Source organism: Lissotriton vulgaris, chromosome 2_2 (assembly GCF_964263255.1).
Source record: "Lissotriton vulgaris chromosome 2_2, aLisVul1.2, whole genome shotgun sequence".
In the NCBI taxonomy this organism is placed as follows: Eukaryota; Metazoa; Chordata; class Amphibia; order Caudata; family Salamandridae; genus Lissotriton; species Lissotriton vulgaris.
The window spans coordinates 288,745,460-288,764,876 of record NC_141688.1 but is presented as its reverse complement, the minus strand read 5'-3'; the positions used below and the strand labels follow the sequence as shown (position 1 = coordinate 288,764,876).

At 48.6% G+C, this 19,417-nt stretch overlaps 1 protein-coding gene across 1 annotated transcript in view; it reads right to left on the bottom strand.

Annotated features, from left to right (window-relative positions):
* Positions 1-19,417, bottom strand: part of CD82 (CD82 molecule) — a 173,640-nt gene that overhangs the window by 76,119 nt on the left and 78,104 nt on the right. The window contains exon 2 of the mRNA XM_086959611.1: positions 826-908. Within this exon, the coding sequence (XP_086815737.1) occupies positions 826-888 (63 nt within the window). The 5' untranslated portion in view covers positions 889-908. The remainder of the gene's footprint in view (positions 1-825; positions 909-19,417) is intronic.

Genomic DNA, 19,417 nt, shown 5'->3' with positions numbered 1-19,417 from the left:
CATTATACACGGGTGCTGCTGGGACATTATGCATGGGTGCTACTGGGAAGCGTTGCATAGGTGCTTCCAGGGCACTATACACAGGTTCTGCTGGGACATTATGCATGGGTGCTGCTGAGAGGCGTTACATAGGTGCTGCCAGGACATTACACTGGGCTTCTGCTGGGACATTATGCACAGGTGCTGCTGGGACATCATGCACAGGTGCTGCAAGGACATCAGGCACGGGTGCAGCCGTACGCTTACATGGGTGCTGCTTGGACACTATGCGCTGGCGCTGCTCTGACGCTCTACGCAACAAGGACACTGTACACCGATATTGCTAGGAGAGTGCAGACACTACACTGCTTCACTATTTTCCAGCACCAGGATTACGTACACATGACTCAGCACACTACACACTCGTGCGCTGTGCTTTCCCAGCCAGCACAGGTCACATGCTACAGACCCACGGGCACTAGAAACTTAAATCTAGAAAAGTTGGCTGAACGGCCATCACACCTCGGACTGTGTGCAGGGACAGTCAGGGCCCTAAGATCCTATGTTTCCTCCTGTCGCGTCATATCTGTAAGACAGAAGCCAGGTCACACGCATGCTTGGCACACACCCTCACTCCTCCTGGCACCCTCAGTGGACCCACTGATCTTACAGAGTTATCACATTTCTGTGGAAATTATCATTTCAGAGTTAAAAGCCTCAGATCTCCACTGCATGCTCTACGTCATGGAAAGTTCCGCTGCAATCCCCCGCCCGCCCCCATGATCAGTTACACGGATCATACAGAGATGAAGACAGGCAGATCACAAGGGTGAAACAGCTACTTACAAAGAACAGGAGGTTGAACAGGAAGAGGAAGTATTTCGTCACTTTCATGCAGCCTTTCGCCATCTTGTCCCACTAACTGCGACCTGCAAAGAAGAAGAAGCACATTTGAGGGGCGCAAGAGAGGACAGAGAGGTCTCAACTTCTGAAACAATGAATAAGAAAAAGCACAATTAAGTTGCTTTTAATGCCACAACAAATTACAAAAATTAGAATTCGGACATCCCCATTTCCTAAATCACAGTTTCTCTGAACTTCGTTTTACTCGTCTGCAAGCAAAAATAGGCCTGGGCGTGGATTCCACTCTGCACGCCGCGATTTCGGCACTCCACGCAGCGCATAGAGTTCCAGAAGAGCTCCACTCTGCGAGTGTTTTCTTCGCACGCGATTGCCAATGTTAAGTTGGCGAGTGTGGAAAATCTTACTCCAGACCACCTCCAGGTGAGATTTTTCAACGCGGGCGGTCACGTATGGCCGCTACCGTTCGCACAGAGGAAGATACAGTTCGAGTAGAACATCTACTCGAGTGGAAGAAAGAAGCAGCGCCCTCTTGCGCTGCACATGGTGCTGTTCACATTGATTTTCCAACGCGGGACAAACACCCAGTGCTAAAAATCAGCCCTAACTACGCGACGTAACGCAAACGGACGTACTACGCAGTATAGCGCGGTGAAGTATTCGGTCACCACTGCGCCCAGGCCTAAATCAAATATTGCGGGATTTAGGACACAGGCTGACCCCACAAGTGCAAGGTACACACAGGGATATTTACACAATAACATGGTTTTTCCACCCCATCCTTCCACCAAAAGCCGGTTGGCCAGTCTGTAGCACCGATTGCGCTGAAAAACGAGTAACATGTTACTTTATTATTGCTATAGTTCACATTTTCAGTTTCTATTACAATCTCCCTCCCTGGCCTCTAGCTCAGGCTGCTTGGCAGCCCACTGCTGAAATTTTATCCACCTCTCCCACCCACGCACATCGACAGGTCATATATTCTCCGCGGCTGCCATCTTCAGTTTATAAACACGCAGCAAATATGATTTTTTTGGGGATTTTTTTTAATTCCACAATCTCAGTGGCCACCTCTTCTAAACTGGGTCACGTCTTATTTAGAACCTTTAGCCACCAGCCACTTAATAAAATGGAATAATACAGTCAAAACAGACTCCATTCACGCGAGATGCCGCTTCAAAAATGTTTTACAGAGAAGAGTAAACAGGCACAAGTAAAGAGCATATATAAAACACCCAAGCACTGACTCCATACGAGCTAGGGGGGTTGTCCAGTTCCATTATGGAGGGGGGGGGCGGAAGGTAGACTGGTTCCATGGGCATAAAGAAAGCAAGTTGGTCAAATCTCTTGATCTCCACCCAGTGCTAAAAAAAGGTTGCATTGCAGTTACTACGGAGCGCTAGAATTGGAAGGAATATAAGAGAAACTTCAGTTCAGGAACTTCAAGCCAGTGGAATGGATCAGAGATTCTCTTGGAAGCAAATCAAAGGCGTGGTCTGGCTGATCGGTGACCCTGTGGGTGACCCTGAAGACGGATCGGGATATTTTGCATTTTAAAGATGCTTCGCAGTGCACAGGTCAGACAGCTAATTGCAGGTGGAAAGCATAGAGTAATGTGACAGGTCTTTAAGCGGGGAAAAAAGACAAAAAATATATATTATACATACATATATATATACACATATATATATATATATATATATATATATATATATATATATATATATATATATATATATATATATATATATAGCTTAGTACATTATAGAGAGAAATAAAGCTGTCGCAACTAGACTAAAAAGTGGGGGACAAAAACCCGGAGCAAGTTGTCCGCCATGGCAACAGGTTTAGGGAGAGAGAGGACGGGTTGGACCGGGTGTTTTGAGGTCGGAGACGAATTGGGTTGTGAGTAAGGGGTGGGGGTGTTGAGACATTACAGGAGGGGGCCGATCAGATTCCCATTCAGGCCTGAACTCGATAGCCAGGACGCGCACACGGAGAGGCAGGCAGGGCAGCAGCTGAGCGGGAACAGAGGCGGCCATTGTGCGTCTCCAGAGCCCGGCCGAGGGGGGCCGAGGGGGGCCCGCCGGCCCTTTGTTCCCCCAGCGGCCATGAAAGGAGTTTTGGAAACAGGAGCTCAGCCCTTGTTGCCTCACACATGCTGCACAATAAAGGAGGGGGGAGGGGAAGAATAAAAAAAAAGTACAAAAGGCCCCACCCCCAGCACAGCCTTTATGTAAAGCGACACTGTGGGAAAGTGGCAGGCCTGGCACGGGCAGAGCTTAGGAGCAGCCAGAACTCCCCTAAAGTAGTCCCAGGCCTGGCACAGGCAGATCTTCAGTACTGCCAGGGCTCCCAAAAGTAGTACAGACCTGGCACGGGCAGAATTTAGGAACAGCCAGGACTCCTCCCCAAACAGTTCAGGCCTGGCACGGGCATGGTTTTGATACAGCCAGGGCTCCCTCAAAGTAGTGCCAGGCATGGCACGGGCAGAGTTTCAGAACAGAGAGGGCTATTCCCAAGTAGTGCCAGACCTGGCACGGGCAGAGCTTTGCAGCAGCCAGGGCTCCCTGAAGTTGTGCCAGGCCTGGCACAGGCAGAGCTTTGGAACAGCCAGCACGGGCAGAGCTCTAGAGCAGCCAGGGTTCTTCCTTAGTAGTGTCAGGCCTGGCACAGGCAGAGCTTTGGAACAGCTAGGGCTGGCATGGGCAAAGCTTCAGAGCAGCCAGGGCTTTTCCTAAGTAGTACAGGCCTGGCACGAGCAGAGCTACGGAGCAGCCACGGCTCTACCTAAGGCCTGGCACAGACAGAGCTGTGGAACAGCCAGGGCTCTTCCTAAGTTGTGCCAGGCCTGACACGGGCAGAGCTGCGGAACAGCCAGGGCTCTTCCAAAGTAGTAAAACACACAAGGTGATGGACGGAATGTTGCACAATGGCAAAACATTCACCCCCAGTCACAGATCTGGGTTTAATCCATCGTTATTTTGCTCACCATGCCACCCCCAGTTCAGACATGGCCATATGCAAATCAGTCTAAGGCTAAGCCATGTCTTTCCTGGACCGGAATCAAGCATCCTAGGACCGGTTTCTGCAGGGCACAAGTCCTAAATAAAGAAGTGGGGGGACGCTCACAGACAGGAAGTGACGTCACGACCGGAAGTGACGTCACGAAAGGAAAAAACCTAGAAGTGGGGGGACGCTCAAATACGTAATAGCGCTCACATATTCCATTAACGCAGCAGCGCCGATAAGTTATTAGGACAGGGGGCTGGGATGCTTGTCTGGCAGTCTTGGCTCCTTCGCGCGTCTAACGGAGACAAGCGCAGGGCTCGAGTCGGGAATAACGCTATAATTTAAAGCCCAGCTTTTGCGCAGGGGGGACGGCGTCCACCCGGTAAGACCCCTTAAAATAAGTGGGTGGACGCCGTCCACCCGCGTGGTACCCCGACTCGAGCCCTGGGTTTCTGGCTATCAGCCGTCATCAGCCAAGATAGCTGGACTCCAGTGGCTTAGTGAGCACGGGACCCACGTCAGCAAAACACACATGGTGATGAACGGAATGTTGCACATTGGTAAAACAGTCACCCCCGGTCACAGATCACCTTGTGTGCTTTGGTGTTCACCTTATGTGGGAAGGGTATGCCCAGACGTGGGTCTCGTGCTCACTGGAGTCAAGCTATCCTGGTTGAAGACGGCTGATAGCCAGAAACCGGTCCTCGGATTCTTGATTCCGGTCCAGGAAAGACATGGCTTGGCAGTTCAGGCTGGACTGTTACCCTGAGGCACAGGGTCAAGGCTGATTTGCATATTGCCATGTCTGAACTTGGGTGGCGTGGTGAGCAAAATAAGGATGGATTAAACCCAGATCTTTGACTGGGGGGTGAATGTTTTGCCAATGTGCAACATTCCGTCCATCACCCTGTGTGTTTGGCTCTTCCTAAATAGTTCGAGGCCTGACACGGGCAGAGCTTCAGAACAGCCAAGGTTCACCCAAAGTTGCGCCCAACTGGCACGAACCGAGTTTAAGAACAGTCAGGGCTCTCCCAGATCAGTATAAGCGAGAAGTATGTGGCGTTAGGCCGGAGCTGCTGACTTATGACCAGGGAATGTACGAGTCTCGGTGTCTGCTCAAAATCCTGTGATTCTGGGAAAATCACTTCTTCTCCCTACACCTAAAAAAATCCTTATGTAATGTAACTAGTGGTAATGTGCAGCGCTCCAACAACTGTCGAATTGGCGCTATATTAAAAAAAACTGTATACAAACAAGCGTGGCACACGCAGATCTTTCTCACAGCCAGACCGCAGCATTACCTCACAGCCTTTTGACCCTCTGGAGAAACTCCCCTCACAGAAAAAAAACAATCTCATGACACCGCAAACATAATGAGAGATTGTCCGCGGCTGGGACCGAGTCCAACGGAAGCATTGCACAGTGCACTGGGAGACACACCTTGGGAGACACACCTTCCAGCACTCAGTGTGCGCAGGCTCAAGCCAAGAATGTGCAATCCGGCACCCCTCGCGCTGCGCCTCCAAACTTTGGAAAACTCTTCCCCGAGCTTAAGAAAATAACTTGACTGCTCCCCTCCAGGAAAGGGCTGAAAACTTGACTTTTTAACTAACAGGTCGCGTTATCGTTTCAATTTCTTTTAATTGTTTTAGCCTTTCTGCTTACAGTCTAGTTAGCGCCTAGACGCCTCCAGGCAGGAACGCGCTTTATCAATTCACATTTAATTTCACTGTGGTGAAAACATCAGCACAAGTAAACCTTCACCAGATAGACTGAAGCAGACACGGTTCGACAGGTCCGACCGCGAGCCGAGAGAGGACAGAGCTTGCAACAGCGTGTCTCGGGAGAAGCAGCGCGTGAGAGGCATCTTCTTCTGACAGGCCCCGCCCACAGTCTGAGTGACTTCCCCCCATCACGCAGCGAGGAATAGGAAGTAAACACCAAAGCGGAAAAAATGTCACTTCATATAGAAAAACTGCCAGAAACGGAACAAGAGGCACCATAGGGCGTCTGCGAGGTCACCAAAGACAGGCAAAGACAGAACCTATTTGGAAATAAAAGAACTGCTGATGCGGGTACTCGGATATTGAATGATGATATAGCGTCCAGCCACCCACATGGGGTTTCTCGGCTCTATAGCAAGCCACAGGTAGGGTCTAACCAGGCCATGCGGACTCAAAACATCCAGGCCTTCGGCTGTTTTAGATAAATAGCCAGCGAGGTGCACCTTCAAGAGGTCCAGGCGGGCATTCCTGGCTTGGGGCCCGGGTATCCAAAGCACCGGCCCCCATGCGTGTGCGCTGGACGCTGGTAACAGTGCACAGGTGTGATCTGTGTTTGTCAAACACGCCTCCGATTTCTTATGCCAGTAAAGTGTCTTGCATGGTATTTCACAGGCAGCGCTTTGGCCCGGCCATGCCTCTCCTGAAAGTGCCAAGCGTGGTACAGGAAACGTTTGGGCACAGTCAGTGGGGCCTCTCCTGAGAGTTCAAAGGCTGGCACACGGGACTCATGCTGGCCTAGCCAAGCCTCAACCCAAACCAAATAGACATTTACTTGGTTCCCTCTGTCCCCGGTGCCACCTGTATATTATCCCCTCCATGGAAACACTTCTCATCTATGCCTAGTACAGGCTTTTGATGCTGTGGCCTGTAGAGTTCTGGTTAAGGCCTCTGGTCATCCCAAAGAGACACATTTCAATGCACAACACGCGTTTCTATTTTCCAGGATTTATGTAGTGCCTGGCGACTCAACGGGCCTCCCAGCGCTGGCAAAGACCTACTCTCTGGATAAGGATATCGACGAGCCACTGGAATAGATGGGTTTTCAGGAGCTTCCTAAAGGCGCTTTCCAATATCTCCTGTCTAATGTGGGAAGGGAGCTGGTTCCGGAGCTTAGCAGCTAGAAATCTAAAGGCGTCTCCGCTCCCCTTACTTTCCTAATCATAAGAACCAGAAGAAACTTCGTTTGGAGACGTAGGGAGAGGTTAGACGTTGAATTGGCAGGGGTCCTTCTCTGTGTAAGCTCCATGGACCAGACAGAGGGACTTGAACGGTGTTCTTTTTTGGACTGGCAGCCAGTGAAGAGATGCCAGGGCGGGGGCAGCTGGGGCGCATTTGGGGATCCTGAAAGGGCATGTTGTTGCTGCATTTTGCATAATCTGCAGTTGGTGGGTAAGATAATTAGGGCTGCCTAAGTAAAGGGAGTTCCGTAGTCCAAGCGCAAGTTACTGAGGCCCTGAACCACTCTTCTGCGCAGGTTGATCGGAAGCCAGCTCAAGAACTTACTTAAGGCACAAAGAAGTCCGTTGCCGCATGCTGCCTACTTTTTAGCCTGAATTTCCATACAGAGCGTTTCATCGATCCAGAAACCTAAACTCTTTACTGATGGAGCAGGTGCCGGGAGCAACCCTAGCTCATTCGGCCAGCTAAGTGGACTCCAAAGGGAGGGGTTCTTTCCTACCACCAACACCTCTGTTTTGTCTCCATTCAGTTTTAGATGACATCTAACATCGAGACACTCTTTAGCTGCTGCGAGGTGATCTTAATGTTTGTAGAGAGAGGGACGACAATCTGAGTGTCGTCTGCATACGAGACAAGCGCAAACTCATGATTGCACAATTTCTGCCAAGGGACGTACATAAAGGTTAAAAATGGTGGGACTCAGCGAGGACCCCTGGGGTACCCCACAGGTTAATGCAAAGATTGCAGAGAAGGAGGAGTTCACCTGGACTTTGAAGCTTCTCAGCGTTAGGAAAATTGGTTATCAATTAGAGGGCATTTCCATGTATTCCTGCCGCCTTCCTTCTCGGAATGGGGACGGGGTGGGATAGTAGATCGAAGGCGGCACGCAGGTCCAGCAAGATCATTCCTGCTGAGCCGCCCTGATCTAGGATTGATCTTAGTTCTACAGATGCCACTAAAAGGGTTGATTCAGGACTATTACCTGCTCGGATGCCTGTACAGGTAGGGTGCAGACTCAGATGAGTTTCCAGGTGGGTTTTCACATATTTCTTAAGAACCCTACTCACCTCAGGGAGGAGTGAGTAGTTTTCCACCAGGGACTGGTGGTCGGCTTTTTCAAGTGAGGATTACTCCGCCGCTCTCTAGTGAGTAGCTGAGGAGATTTGTCAGTTCAACTAATATGAAGTTCCCTCCTTTCCTCAGGCTGTCTTGAAGCAGCGTCCAGGGGAGATGCGGATTTGATTGCGTTGAGGATCTTGTTAGTTGTCTCAGTGTGTAGTTTGGGAAAGGCTGTACAGCTGCTAGAGAGAAATGGAATTATTCATTCACGACAAGCTTGAGGCTCTGTTTAGTTTGTAGGGCTGGGACAGAGTCAGGCAACTTGCAGATTTTGCGTTGGTTGAAGATGGTTTGTCCCGGAATCGTTCGATTTAGTTTTTTGGGCCTGAAACAGGGTCCGTCTTGCCCCAGCCCCAATAGCTTCTCTTGAAATGCTTCACATCCAGTATCAGGCAGCCTGTTTCAGCATAGATGGCGCAGACATAGATTTTTGCCAGTAAACATCCCTGCGCAGACACCAAGGCCAAGTCCCATCCCTGCCAACCAAACCCAGGAGCCCAGGCGGTGGTCCCCGAGCAGGGCCTGCTGGGGCCTAGGCTGGCATCACCGGCTGCCAGGGAGGAGCTGCACTGCTGGGCATGAGAGAGACAAGTGCACTTAACAAGCTTGTTTGCTTTGCAGCTAGGTTTGCGGCATAAAAACACCTACATAAGAGAAGTAGTTGGGAGCGGGCCAGCATCGCTGCTTGTACGTTCGAGGAGAGGTAAAGAAGAGAGCCTGCAGTGTCCATAGGTGGAAGAAGTCCACTTAAATCTCCACTACAGATTGTGGAAAAGAGACAAGAGGCAAGTACAAAACCTCCAATCAGACATCTGTAAAACCACGCAGAATCTACTTAGGCAAACATCAGAGAAGAATCCCCCTTGGGGAAGGTCAACAAGCTGACTTTACCAAGAATGGGCCAACAAGCCGTCCTTCCAGAAGCCTATGACATGGGTGTCCCCAAGAATGGGCCAACAAGCTGTCTTTCCAGAAGCCTATGACATGGGTGACCCCAAAAATGGACCAACAAGCTGACCTTATAGGAGTCTACGGGCTGGGTGACCCCAAGAATGGGCCAACAAGCTGTCTTTCCAGAAGCCTATGACATGGGTGACCCAAGGATGGACCAATAAGCCGTCCTTCCAGAAGACTATGACATGGGTGACCCCAAGAATGGACCAACAAGCTGTCTTTCCAGAAGCCTATGACATGGGTGACCCAAGGATGGACCAATAAGCCGTCCTTCCAGAAGACTATGACATGGGTGACCCCAAGAATGGACCAACAAGCTGACCTTGCAGGAGTGTACGGCCTGGGTGACCCCAAGATTGGGCCAACTAGCCATCCTTCCAGAATCCTATGGCATGGGTGTCACCAAGAATGGTTTGGGGTGTCAGGTTCAGCCTAGAATGGATCAATCTTTATTTCTGTGTTGGAGCCAGCAAAGAAAAATTCAATTTTCAATGCCACTCAGGCAAGGTTTTCAAGAAATACGTCCACTTGGACTGAGAACATGGATCGGACGTCTAACTAGATACTGTCATTCAACAAGATCAGCCCCTCCAAATAATCAGACCCTCGTCAACAACACAGGACTAATGGGCCCTGGGCAAACCTCATCTCGAGATTAAGAAAAGATTCAACATAATAATGCAAACTGCAGCAATTGCAGTAGACCAGGCAGAGAACTCAACATCCTCCTGTAATTACATGAAACGCCCAGGCGCAATCCTACATCAATCCTGTATCCGCCCAAAACCCCACCTTGCCCCACCCCCCTTCATGTCCCACTGACACAATGCCTTCAAGGTAATTTGACTCGTGTGCCAGGCAAACAAATAAATGACTGTGCATATGTTAATTATCTATAAAGATTCATGCATGACCAAGTAGAAACAAAGCATGTCAACACTGCAAACAATGTTTATGTTTATGTTTATTAAAGCTTTTGTAGCGCGCTCTGTTACCACGGGGTATCCTGGCGCGGTGAGAGAATTTTGAGAGCAGAAGAACTGAAAACATGGTCTGGGGGACTGCTAGTAAGGGGCATTTCTTTTGAATTATGAGAGCACAGATTTGTGCTGTGGTCGATGAATGGTCAAATCTTTTTTATCCATATGTGATGGTCACAAAAAAAGAAGTATGTACAGAAGCTGGCTGAGCCTCCAGGTGAAGGGAGCGCTCGATGGAGCTTGTCGCGATGGACTCTGGGAGCGCAGAGATTGGGCTGAAGATGGAGGACAGATATCCCAACGGCTAGCAGTTGTCCACTCAATATTAGGAGCTGTACGATTCTAAAATTAAGCATGGGCGGAAAATCTGTTTCGCTCGCGGATTTTGCGGATTTTCGGTAAATTCGCAATCCGCGAGATTCGCGAATCTCCTGCAAAATCCGCAAATCCGCGAGCAGCGGATTTTGCTCGCACTGTTCGCGTGAGTTCGCGGCTTCCCAGTACAACTTCGCGCCCCGCGAGTAAGTGCAAAATTGCAGAAATACGAACTTAGCAAAACTGAAACTACTTACCAGGTTCAAAAGTTCAGGCTCATCATTAGTAGCCATTTCCTGTAGTGCTTCCTGAGGGGCCCCTCCAGAGTTCAGTTGCCAGTTGCAACTATTATGTGACCCTGCTCTGAACCTCAGAATAGTTACACATATGCCACAAAGGTCCTGAATTACAGCTAAGGGAGACAAGCAGGAGCCAGGCTGGAAGTTCAAATCCATTAATCAGCCCCTAATTCATTATTGTCAGTTGGGGCAGGGCAGGTGTTGTAACTAATTTTGCAACAATGAAAGCACTTAGCAAGTGCAAAAGATCACTAATCAGGAAGCACTAAGGAAGCAGGTGCCAGCTAAAAAAATATTCTGTGACACATTAATCAGCCCCAAATTAATTCAGGTCACTTGAGGCAGGGAAGGTGTGCTTGCGTTGCCACAATAATGTACACTGACTGGACAACCAGAGGGTGCTGTGATGAAACAGAGGGTGGCATGGGTGGGCCAGAGGGTGGCATGAGTAGTCAGAGAGTGGCAGTGGTGACAGAGAGTGGCAGTGATGAAGAAGAGTGTCCCAAACAGGGTGGACACGTAGAAACAACAAGTGTCGCGAAACTTGCGACCCGACAGGTAAGTTCGCAATTTGCGAAAGTGTACAAAACCCTCGCGAACTGGCAGAAACCCGCGCAAACACACAAAAAAAAAATCCGCAAATTCGCGGATTTTGCGGATTGCGAGTTCGCAAATCCGCAAAATTCGCGAACGCGAGATTCGCAAAATTCGCCCATGCTTATCTAAAATTCAACCCGGATCTAACGTGAGCTCCCTTTTCAGAAGCATCACTCCAAGGTTCTTTCAGTGTGGGGCAGATTTGGGCATTGAGGCTCCTGGTCAGATGATACAGGAGATGCAGAAGGAAGTAGGACAGTTTGCTTTGCATGGCAGTATCATTTATTTTGTATGGCTAATTTTACAAATTTCCTTCCACTTGAAATAAATAATATGTTTGACAGCTTATCCTGCGCTAGTTTACACCTAGATCTGCATATCAAATTCTGTAAAGGTAGCCAGGAGCCGACATTCTCAAGCCATGCCTGCCAATCTGGCTAGCAGAGAGTCCACCAGGCCGTAAAAGCCTAAGAACATACTCTGCTCTGAAAGATTTCTTAGCAAATGTGGAAGGGATTTTATTGGAATTTAAGGAAATTAGTTCAGTTCAATAACCAAAGTGGCCCGTGACTAGATCAGGCAGATGGAAATAGAGGATCTACTGGAAGAGATCCACTAGCTGTAAGTATCAGATTTTTGTGCATTGTGTATTGATCTACTAACCCGTCACTGGAATTTAAAACTTTTTACGCATCCTTCGAAAAGCACAATTTGCTTTTTACATTTTCTAAAAAGGCCACCGGTGCATCCAAATTGTAATTACAGCCTCCCCACTATACCTGCTGTATCATCCTGGGTGAATCTTTATGCCGGTTCCTTTTTTGCACAAAAAAATGGGAACTTGTTGTTTTTTTATGATCAGGTTAACAATTAAACCCCTAGTGAGAAGCACCTAAAACTCTACTCGTGGTTTTGGGGGATTTCCTTTGATGCAAGTCTGCTTCTCATCCAGCTTTTTATTTACATTACGTCAACATGTTTGGACAAGAAGCATGTTAGAGCAGGGTGATGAGGCAAGAGCTTCAAGAGCTGGGGAAAGCACCAGCACCCCCAAAAGGGAGGAACAGGAACCAGAGAGAGCCATCCCGGTCTGAGGGGGTGTAAGCGGTGTGGGGGAGGGGGAGGTGGTAGGTCTCTTGGGCTGGGCTGGTGAGGGAGCAAGGCTGGGCAGTGTGAGTGAGTTGATGGTGGCTGGATAGAGGTCAGGTTCAGTACAGATAGTTCTGCTCATGTGAGGAACATTCTTTCTGGCACTCACTTCCCCAGAGAGCGTGGAGAGATCCTAGAACAGAACCTAACAAGACCGTAAATAAACCCTTGTGCTTTAGGACTTTGCATGGCAGGGTGGGGATCACACACCAAGCATTCTTGGCAGCAGAAGATGGAGAAAGGGTTCTGCCTCAGATCCACTTAAGCAGAATATGGGAATTCCGGCTCACCTGCATGAGACAGGGTGATCCGAGCTTCCTCATCCATTGAATGGTTAAGCGCTTAGAAGAGACGCGTCTCCAGTTTCCTTCTAGAGAGTGGGGGCCATTCAAATGCTGACGGGTATTTTTCCAGAATGCGAACTGCACTGTGGTCTTTTCCTTCTTCAGTTTATGCCTCCCACGTCTGGTCCTGGCCTGGCTCCTGGTTTGCGCGCTCTGCGAGGTGTGGTCATTTTGTCAGCCAGGTGTGCAGAGCTGGACTTTCTGGAGGCCTCCTAGGGGACGCAGATGGTCTAGAAGAGGCAGTGAAACTCCCTAAAGTTGGGATAAGGTGGTAGATCCTCAACAGGCCTCGGATGAGGAGGTGCAGTGTGTGAGGCAGGGGCCTTCAACCTGCTCTGTTATGAGCGATACTTATGATGAATCATCCGGAGATAATAATATGACGGGTGCTGACATAGTGCTCACAAACAAGATTACTTTAGGGGGCACCGTATATAAATGTACCCCCAGCGCTCACCTCTAAATCTGGCAGGATTGCCAGCAGCAATGGATAAAGGCTTTGTCGGTTTGGAATGTCTTTACGTCAGTAATATTTAACAGCCACAACACAAATGCTCTTAGTAACGCCACCAATACACCTCCCCATTGACACATGATGGATCACTCAAATATCAGATTTGAGTATATTTTGGAAATCCCACCAACAGCTTATCAGTTCTGAAAACACCCACATATTCGTTACACATTTTTCAATTTTGATATTCACATATTAATTCAGCTAAGCAAAAGCTTCGAATTTTGTAGGCTGGACTGGACACAGGACACCCACTCCAGGTCACCAGAGAGCTCCCAGTAGCTCACGAGCTCCGCGTCGGAGACGCCTGGTGTAGGGTGTCTCTGTGGGGTGCCGAAGTGGCAGATGATGACAGCTCTGCATTCAGTCGGACGAGAGGGGGCCAAGGCCTTCACCGGAGTCCTGACATTAATTTTGGGTGGGCAGGCTTCACATTTCCAAGTGTGGGAGCTGACACCACCCCTCTTGGCTCTGCTGGCGATGTATTCCTTGAAAGAGCGGGCAGTGTTCTGGCGGTTACAAGTGGCTTTGCATTGCCAGTAAACTGGGGGTACATGGTGGAGAAGTGTTTGATGCTGTTGGGGATTTTTAAGGATTCAGCCATGGTTGGTTTCAGGTTTAGGCAGGAGTTGGACGCATACTTTGGGGATACCTCGTGGCAGGTTTTGAGATGACGATAGCTGTGACCAGAGTATAAATTGCGTCAGAGTTGTGTATTTTATTGCATTGACCACTCTTGACATGGTTGTTGGCGGGTACAGATCGAAAGAGCTGCATGTATAGATTGGAGATAGTTGGGCAGAAGATGGATCCTCGGCGGATTCCGCAGGCGATGGGTATTTACTGAGGACTTGTTAATGTTAGTATGTTAATGTTAGTATGTATTTGTTAAGCGCTCGTACGCCCGGGGGCTTCATGGCGCTATAGGGAGGAGCGAAGTGCATAGGTCACAGTAGAAAGTAAGCAGCTCAGCAATGCACCTGAGAGAAGAGCCAGGTTTTCAGGGAGTGTCTAAAACTGAGAATGTTGTCATTCAGTTTCAGATGAAGGGGGAGAGAGATTGTAGATCCCAGCTGGAAAGATTGACAGTTTCTTCACAGCACCCTACGATAGATACAGTTTAGGGACATACTGTGTGACCGTGCTCACGACTCCGTTAAATCCCTGGGCTTCACCCTAGACCCCAAACTAACCCCAACAAACCACATTAAGAATTCGGCGAAAAGCACATTTTTCAACCTCAGACTTCTGAACAAAATCAAACCTTACATTCCTAACAAGGACCTCACACTAGCCACGCAATCTCTAGTTCTTTCAAGACTGGACTATGGGAACTCAATCCTAACAGGCATCCCCAAATCGCACCTGGCCCCACTAAAAACAACACTTCATGCGGCAGCGAGAATGATCACAGACTGCAAAAAATCTAACCACATCTCCCCGGCACTCAAAGAACTCGTATGGCTCTCTGCGGAAATGCGGAGTACCTTCAGAACGGCCTGCCTAACCCACAAGGCCCTCCACACCGGCAAACCAGAATACTTGGCAAACAAGCTCAAAAAAGCAGGCCAAGCCAGAAATTTGAGAAGCTCTAACTCCCTGCAGCTCATCCTAGAAAAAAACCAGAAAGAAGAGAACTGCGGACTGCTCTTTCTCAGGAAATGCCCCCAAAATATGGAACGCCATCCCCCGCACATCAGAACTATACCGTCCTATGCAGAATTCAAGAGCCAACTCAAATCCTTGTGCCTTATCCGCTCCCTTGGTTGTGGGTAACTTGGATCAGCAAGTCAAGTCAAGTCAAGTCAAAGAATTTATATAGCGCGCTACATACCCAGAGGGTCTCAAGGCGCTTGAGGAGGGGTGGGGAATTACTTGTCAAATATCCACGTTTTAAGTTGCTAGGTGGTTCTGGGTAAGGCGAAGGTCCCCAGAATCCATGCGGTAACGCTGAATCCTGTTACCAAGAAGTCCTGGTGTCCGAACTTTTCCTCATTCCAAATTGTCGCTCGCTGATCGCTTTTATTGAGTTTGTGTCATGTTGTTCTCTTTTTCATTCCCTCTACTGTAAAGCGCTCCGCTACCTTCGGGTCTTGTTAGCGCTATAGAAAACTTCTAAATAAATACATTTCCGCACAGACAACATTCTGATGATCGCTTCCAGTCCAAACTCTGTAAAAGTGGAAAGTTGCTGCCTTCGTGGATAGATTAATGTGCTGTATGTTCACATAAGTGTTGTGGAATGTCTGGAGGCATGCGGTGGCAAACCAGGGCATTAGAGTAATCACTTCAGATACACCCTGAAGGTTGTCCACGAAATATACCAATGGCTGTAGCCTGTAAGGAGAGGAAAGTCTAGACTCGCTCACTCTTCCCTAGTGTCCCACCCTGAAGCGCCATCTTATTCTCGCCATGTCTCAATCCCCTCATAACCTTTGATGAAGCCTTGCGTTAACATGAGGTCCAAAACTCTTCAGTGTTGCCCCTTGTTGACGCTTGGTCTGCTAGATCCTCACCAGAGGGCTGGACAGAAGGTCACAACCTGTGTGATACCAGAGTCATGGCCCAGAGTCCCACTGTTCGCCCGTGCCAGTCAATGTGGGCTACCCCGACAGACAGTCCACCCATTGTCAGCACTAAGACTCCTATTGCATTTAGAGCGCAAAGAACAGGCTGCTCTACAGCCGCTCCGTGATTGTGTTCAATGGAAGAATTGCCATTTTGTGCTGGTCTGGTGGGTGGGGGTTGTTTTATTGTCACAGAAAAATGTCAGGCCAAGCGAGGGCCCTGGCCTGTCTCCATAAAGTTTGTTTTACTATTAAAAAAAATTTTAAGACAGAAAGAACAAGCATTAGAAATGCAATAGGTCTTGCATTTTTTTTGAGGTAGAATAGCTCAACAGCTACCTGATCGAAATTGCCATTTTGCAGGTGCCGAAAGTAGCACAGCTCCGTGAAACAGGGTAAATACCTAAAATGCTGTTGATAGCCTACAAAATAAAAAGGAAAATCAGGATGACCAGGAGGAACAGTGGATGTGTTAAGATGGCCAACGCAAGCAAACAATGAGAAATCGCTTGGGCCGGACCCATGCACGTAACAGGCGTGAGACCCGACCCATTGCATAAATAAAAACCCAGTATTTCTAAAAGGCACAACAACAGACAATTGGCAATTCATGGGCATGCGAAAAGCTGAGAGAGGAGATAACAACAGGTCTTGCAGACAGCGCATGCGCACTGCCTAGGCTCGATCTAAAAAGGACGCCCAAATATGTTGTGTGTTGTAGGTGGGAGGAGTTTCTTTAGACATTTCCATCGATAGACGGCCTGGCTTATGGGGCAAAGACCACAGTAAGACCAAGAGGTGGCCTGGCCTATGTGGAAATACTAGATGTGGGCTGGCCTACAGGTAAAGACTAGAGAGAGACCAGAGGTGGCCTGGCTTACAGAGAAAAACTAGTGGTGCGTGATACCAGATGGATAAAGCTAGTCTTATGTCTGGCAGTCGAGTTACATACAAGTGACCTTTCTGTAGCCCACTTCCTTTTCATAAACTACTGATCTCTTGTGTTCAAATTGGGTATCCAGCCCTAAAAAGGACGCACATGGCTGTTTTAAGCCACAATACCAATTCCAGTGGCGGAGTGCAGCTGCCATAGGCTCTGAGGCGAGGAAGGACAAGAGACTCCTCTTCCTCATTCGCTGCAATGGGCCCTCCAACTCTTGAGGCTCTAGGGGCCCAGGATCTACTCCACTTGCGATACCAACACCCTGGCCCATTCAGGTCCTACAGAGAAGGTCTACATGTGGCATTCTAACAGAGAAATAAAAGATGGCATATTTTACCCCCTCCACCCCAGAATGTCACAACTGCCTTCCTCTACCAATAATGCAAGTTAAACATACACAGACTGGATACTCCTGTTGATGACATAAGCACAATATAAAAGAGACCCGCTTCTTGAACCCTTTAGCTGCCCTAAGGCGCTTTAAAAAGTGTTTCCATGGATAAAACAAGCATTTGCAATGCAACAGGTCTCGCATTTACGTGAATTTGAGCTATTGGCATTGCAAATGACAATGCCTATTATTTTTGTTTGGTTTCAAAACATAAATAAAAGGCATTGCCATGTAAAATGCCAATAGCTTACACTTGCGCAAATGTGAGACCTATTGCATTGCAAATGGTTGTTTAAGTTTAAAATGGAGCGCGATGCTGCTTCATGGACATCACGCTCGTTTCTTCTTTTTCTTTCTTTTTTTAAAAATGTAACCTTAAGCGCGTTGTCCTTGTAGCAGGCGCTGCGCTCCTATGTCAAGTTAAAAAAAAGAGAGCGCGGTGTTCCTGAAGCAGGCACTCTACTCACTATGAAAGTTAAAAAAAAAATGAACAGAGCTCGCTGCCCCAGAAGTGGACGCCGCGCTCAACATGAAAGTTAAATAAAACCAAAATTTAAAATAATCGCAGTGTCCCTAAAACTGGCGCTGCACTAATTATTCAAATATTTAAGAACGCAGCCGACATTGTACCCATCAGTGCCAATAAAAAAAATAGCACTCACCCCCTTGATAAAGCAGCCCATGTCAAGAGCCATGTAAAATGTCCAGTCGTTATGAGCGGTAACAACTGGAGACAAGGCAGCACCGAGGCAGAACTAACAACCCCATTTACGAATAAGAAGCCAACATTTAAGAAGGACAATGACACAAAGACAATTACAACTACGTCGGAGAGTGGGCAGGGATGCTAGTGCATACCCTAATACAGCATGCCTCCCAGAGCAAGCAGTGCATGCGTGCTGCCGCTAAGCTCGACCTAAAAAGAGCACAGCAGTCAATGACAGACAGAACTGCGAAACGTGGACAGCAGGGGTGAGGCGGCAGGCCTTTTCTGATTGGCGAGGTAGATGAGGCAGACCTTCTCTGATTGGCGAGGGTGAGGAAGCAGGCATTCCACTCTGGGGGGAGAGGAGGCAGGCCTTCACTGATTGGCGAAGGTGATGGAGCAGGCCATCTGTGATGGCGAGGGTGATGAGGCAGGCCTGAGAAAAGAAGGTGAGGAAGCAGGCCTGAGAGGCGAGGAGGCAGGCCTGAGGGTGAGGAGGGACCAGTGCTTAATTTGTAAAAAATAAATTTAAAAAAAAAGTGCAGGTGCTGCACATTTTGCCAAGGAGGCCACGGCTCACTTCTGCCTCCGGTGAGCCCCACTTTCAACACTCTCACTGCCTCAGTCTCTATCTTCTAACCTTGATCTGTTGTCGGTCCGGTACATCTTTGCTTTAAGAGTCTATCCTCTCCCTCTCTGATGGTTTTCTATCATCTTTGACACCTGTGTGTGATACCTTATTCCTGTATTTCTAATTTGCCCTCTATTCGTTCTAGCCCTGCCCTTTTTCCTCTTCACTTTTATCCATGCTCTGCTCTCTCTCCCATCGATCTTGGCTCTTTATTATCACTCTTCTAGCAGTGATTAGCTGTGACTCTGTTTTATCATTTGTCTGCTTTTTTTCCTCTGTCCTGTCCTCTACATCCCTTCATTCTATCTCCTCTCTTCTTAATGCTCTCTGATTCACATCATGGCTGCTTTCTCTTTGTATCGGATTTGCTCTCCTTTTCTTCTACTTAGCTCCATCTTATCTCTTTTCTCCTGTTATGTATTTCTCCTCTTTGCTCCTGCTCTCTCTCTCATCTATAACACTGCTGCTGCCTGTGACCCCTGTCATCAGCCTGTACATGTCCCTGCTATTTTGAACTCTGCGTTTTCCTGTTGTCATTCCAAACGAAGTGAAAGATGTGTTTTACTGTCTTACCTACACCGAGTGCAAAAACAAAATGTACACCAAATGAAAAAGCTTTTTTTGCAAATATTAATCAGTGCGGTATTACTGGGTTTATTGTGGAACAGACGTCTGCTCGAGCACAGCAGGTGGTGTCACTGCTAGTGCTGCCTGTAATTAGTAGCAGGGCCGGCTCTAGGCTCATGGTGGCCCTGGGCAGGGAGCGTAGGTAGGGGGCCCGGAAGAGGGGGTCCAGGCGGGGCGGAGCGCGCAGGCCAGTAAAGAGGGGAGGGGGTCAGGGAGTTTAGAAGTGGAACAGAGAGGAGGCCGGAGGCCGCCAAATCCCTGCCAGGGGCCAGCCCGCAAATATGTATCCATCATCAGAGGATTAATATATTAAGGATATATATTGGCGTGGTGCCCCCTAGGGTTTGGTGGCCCTGTGCAGGTGCACAGCTTGCACATGCCTAGAGCCGGCCCTGTTAGTAGCTCAAGGGATGGCAACGGCATGTGCACCCACTGCTCAGCTTGCTGTGACCCTGCCTGCTACAGC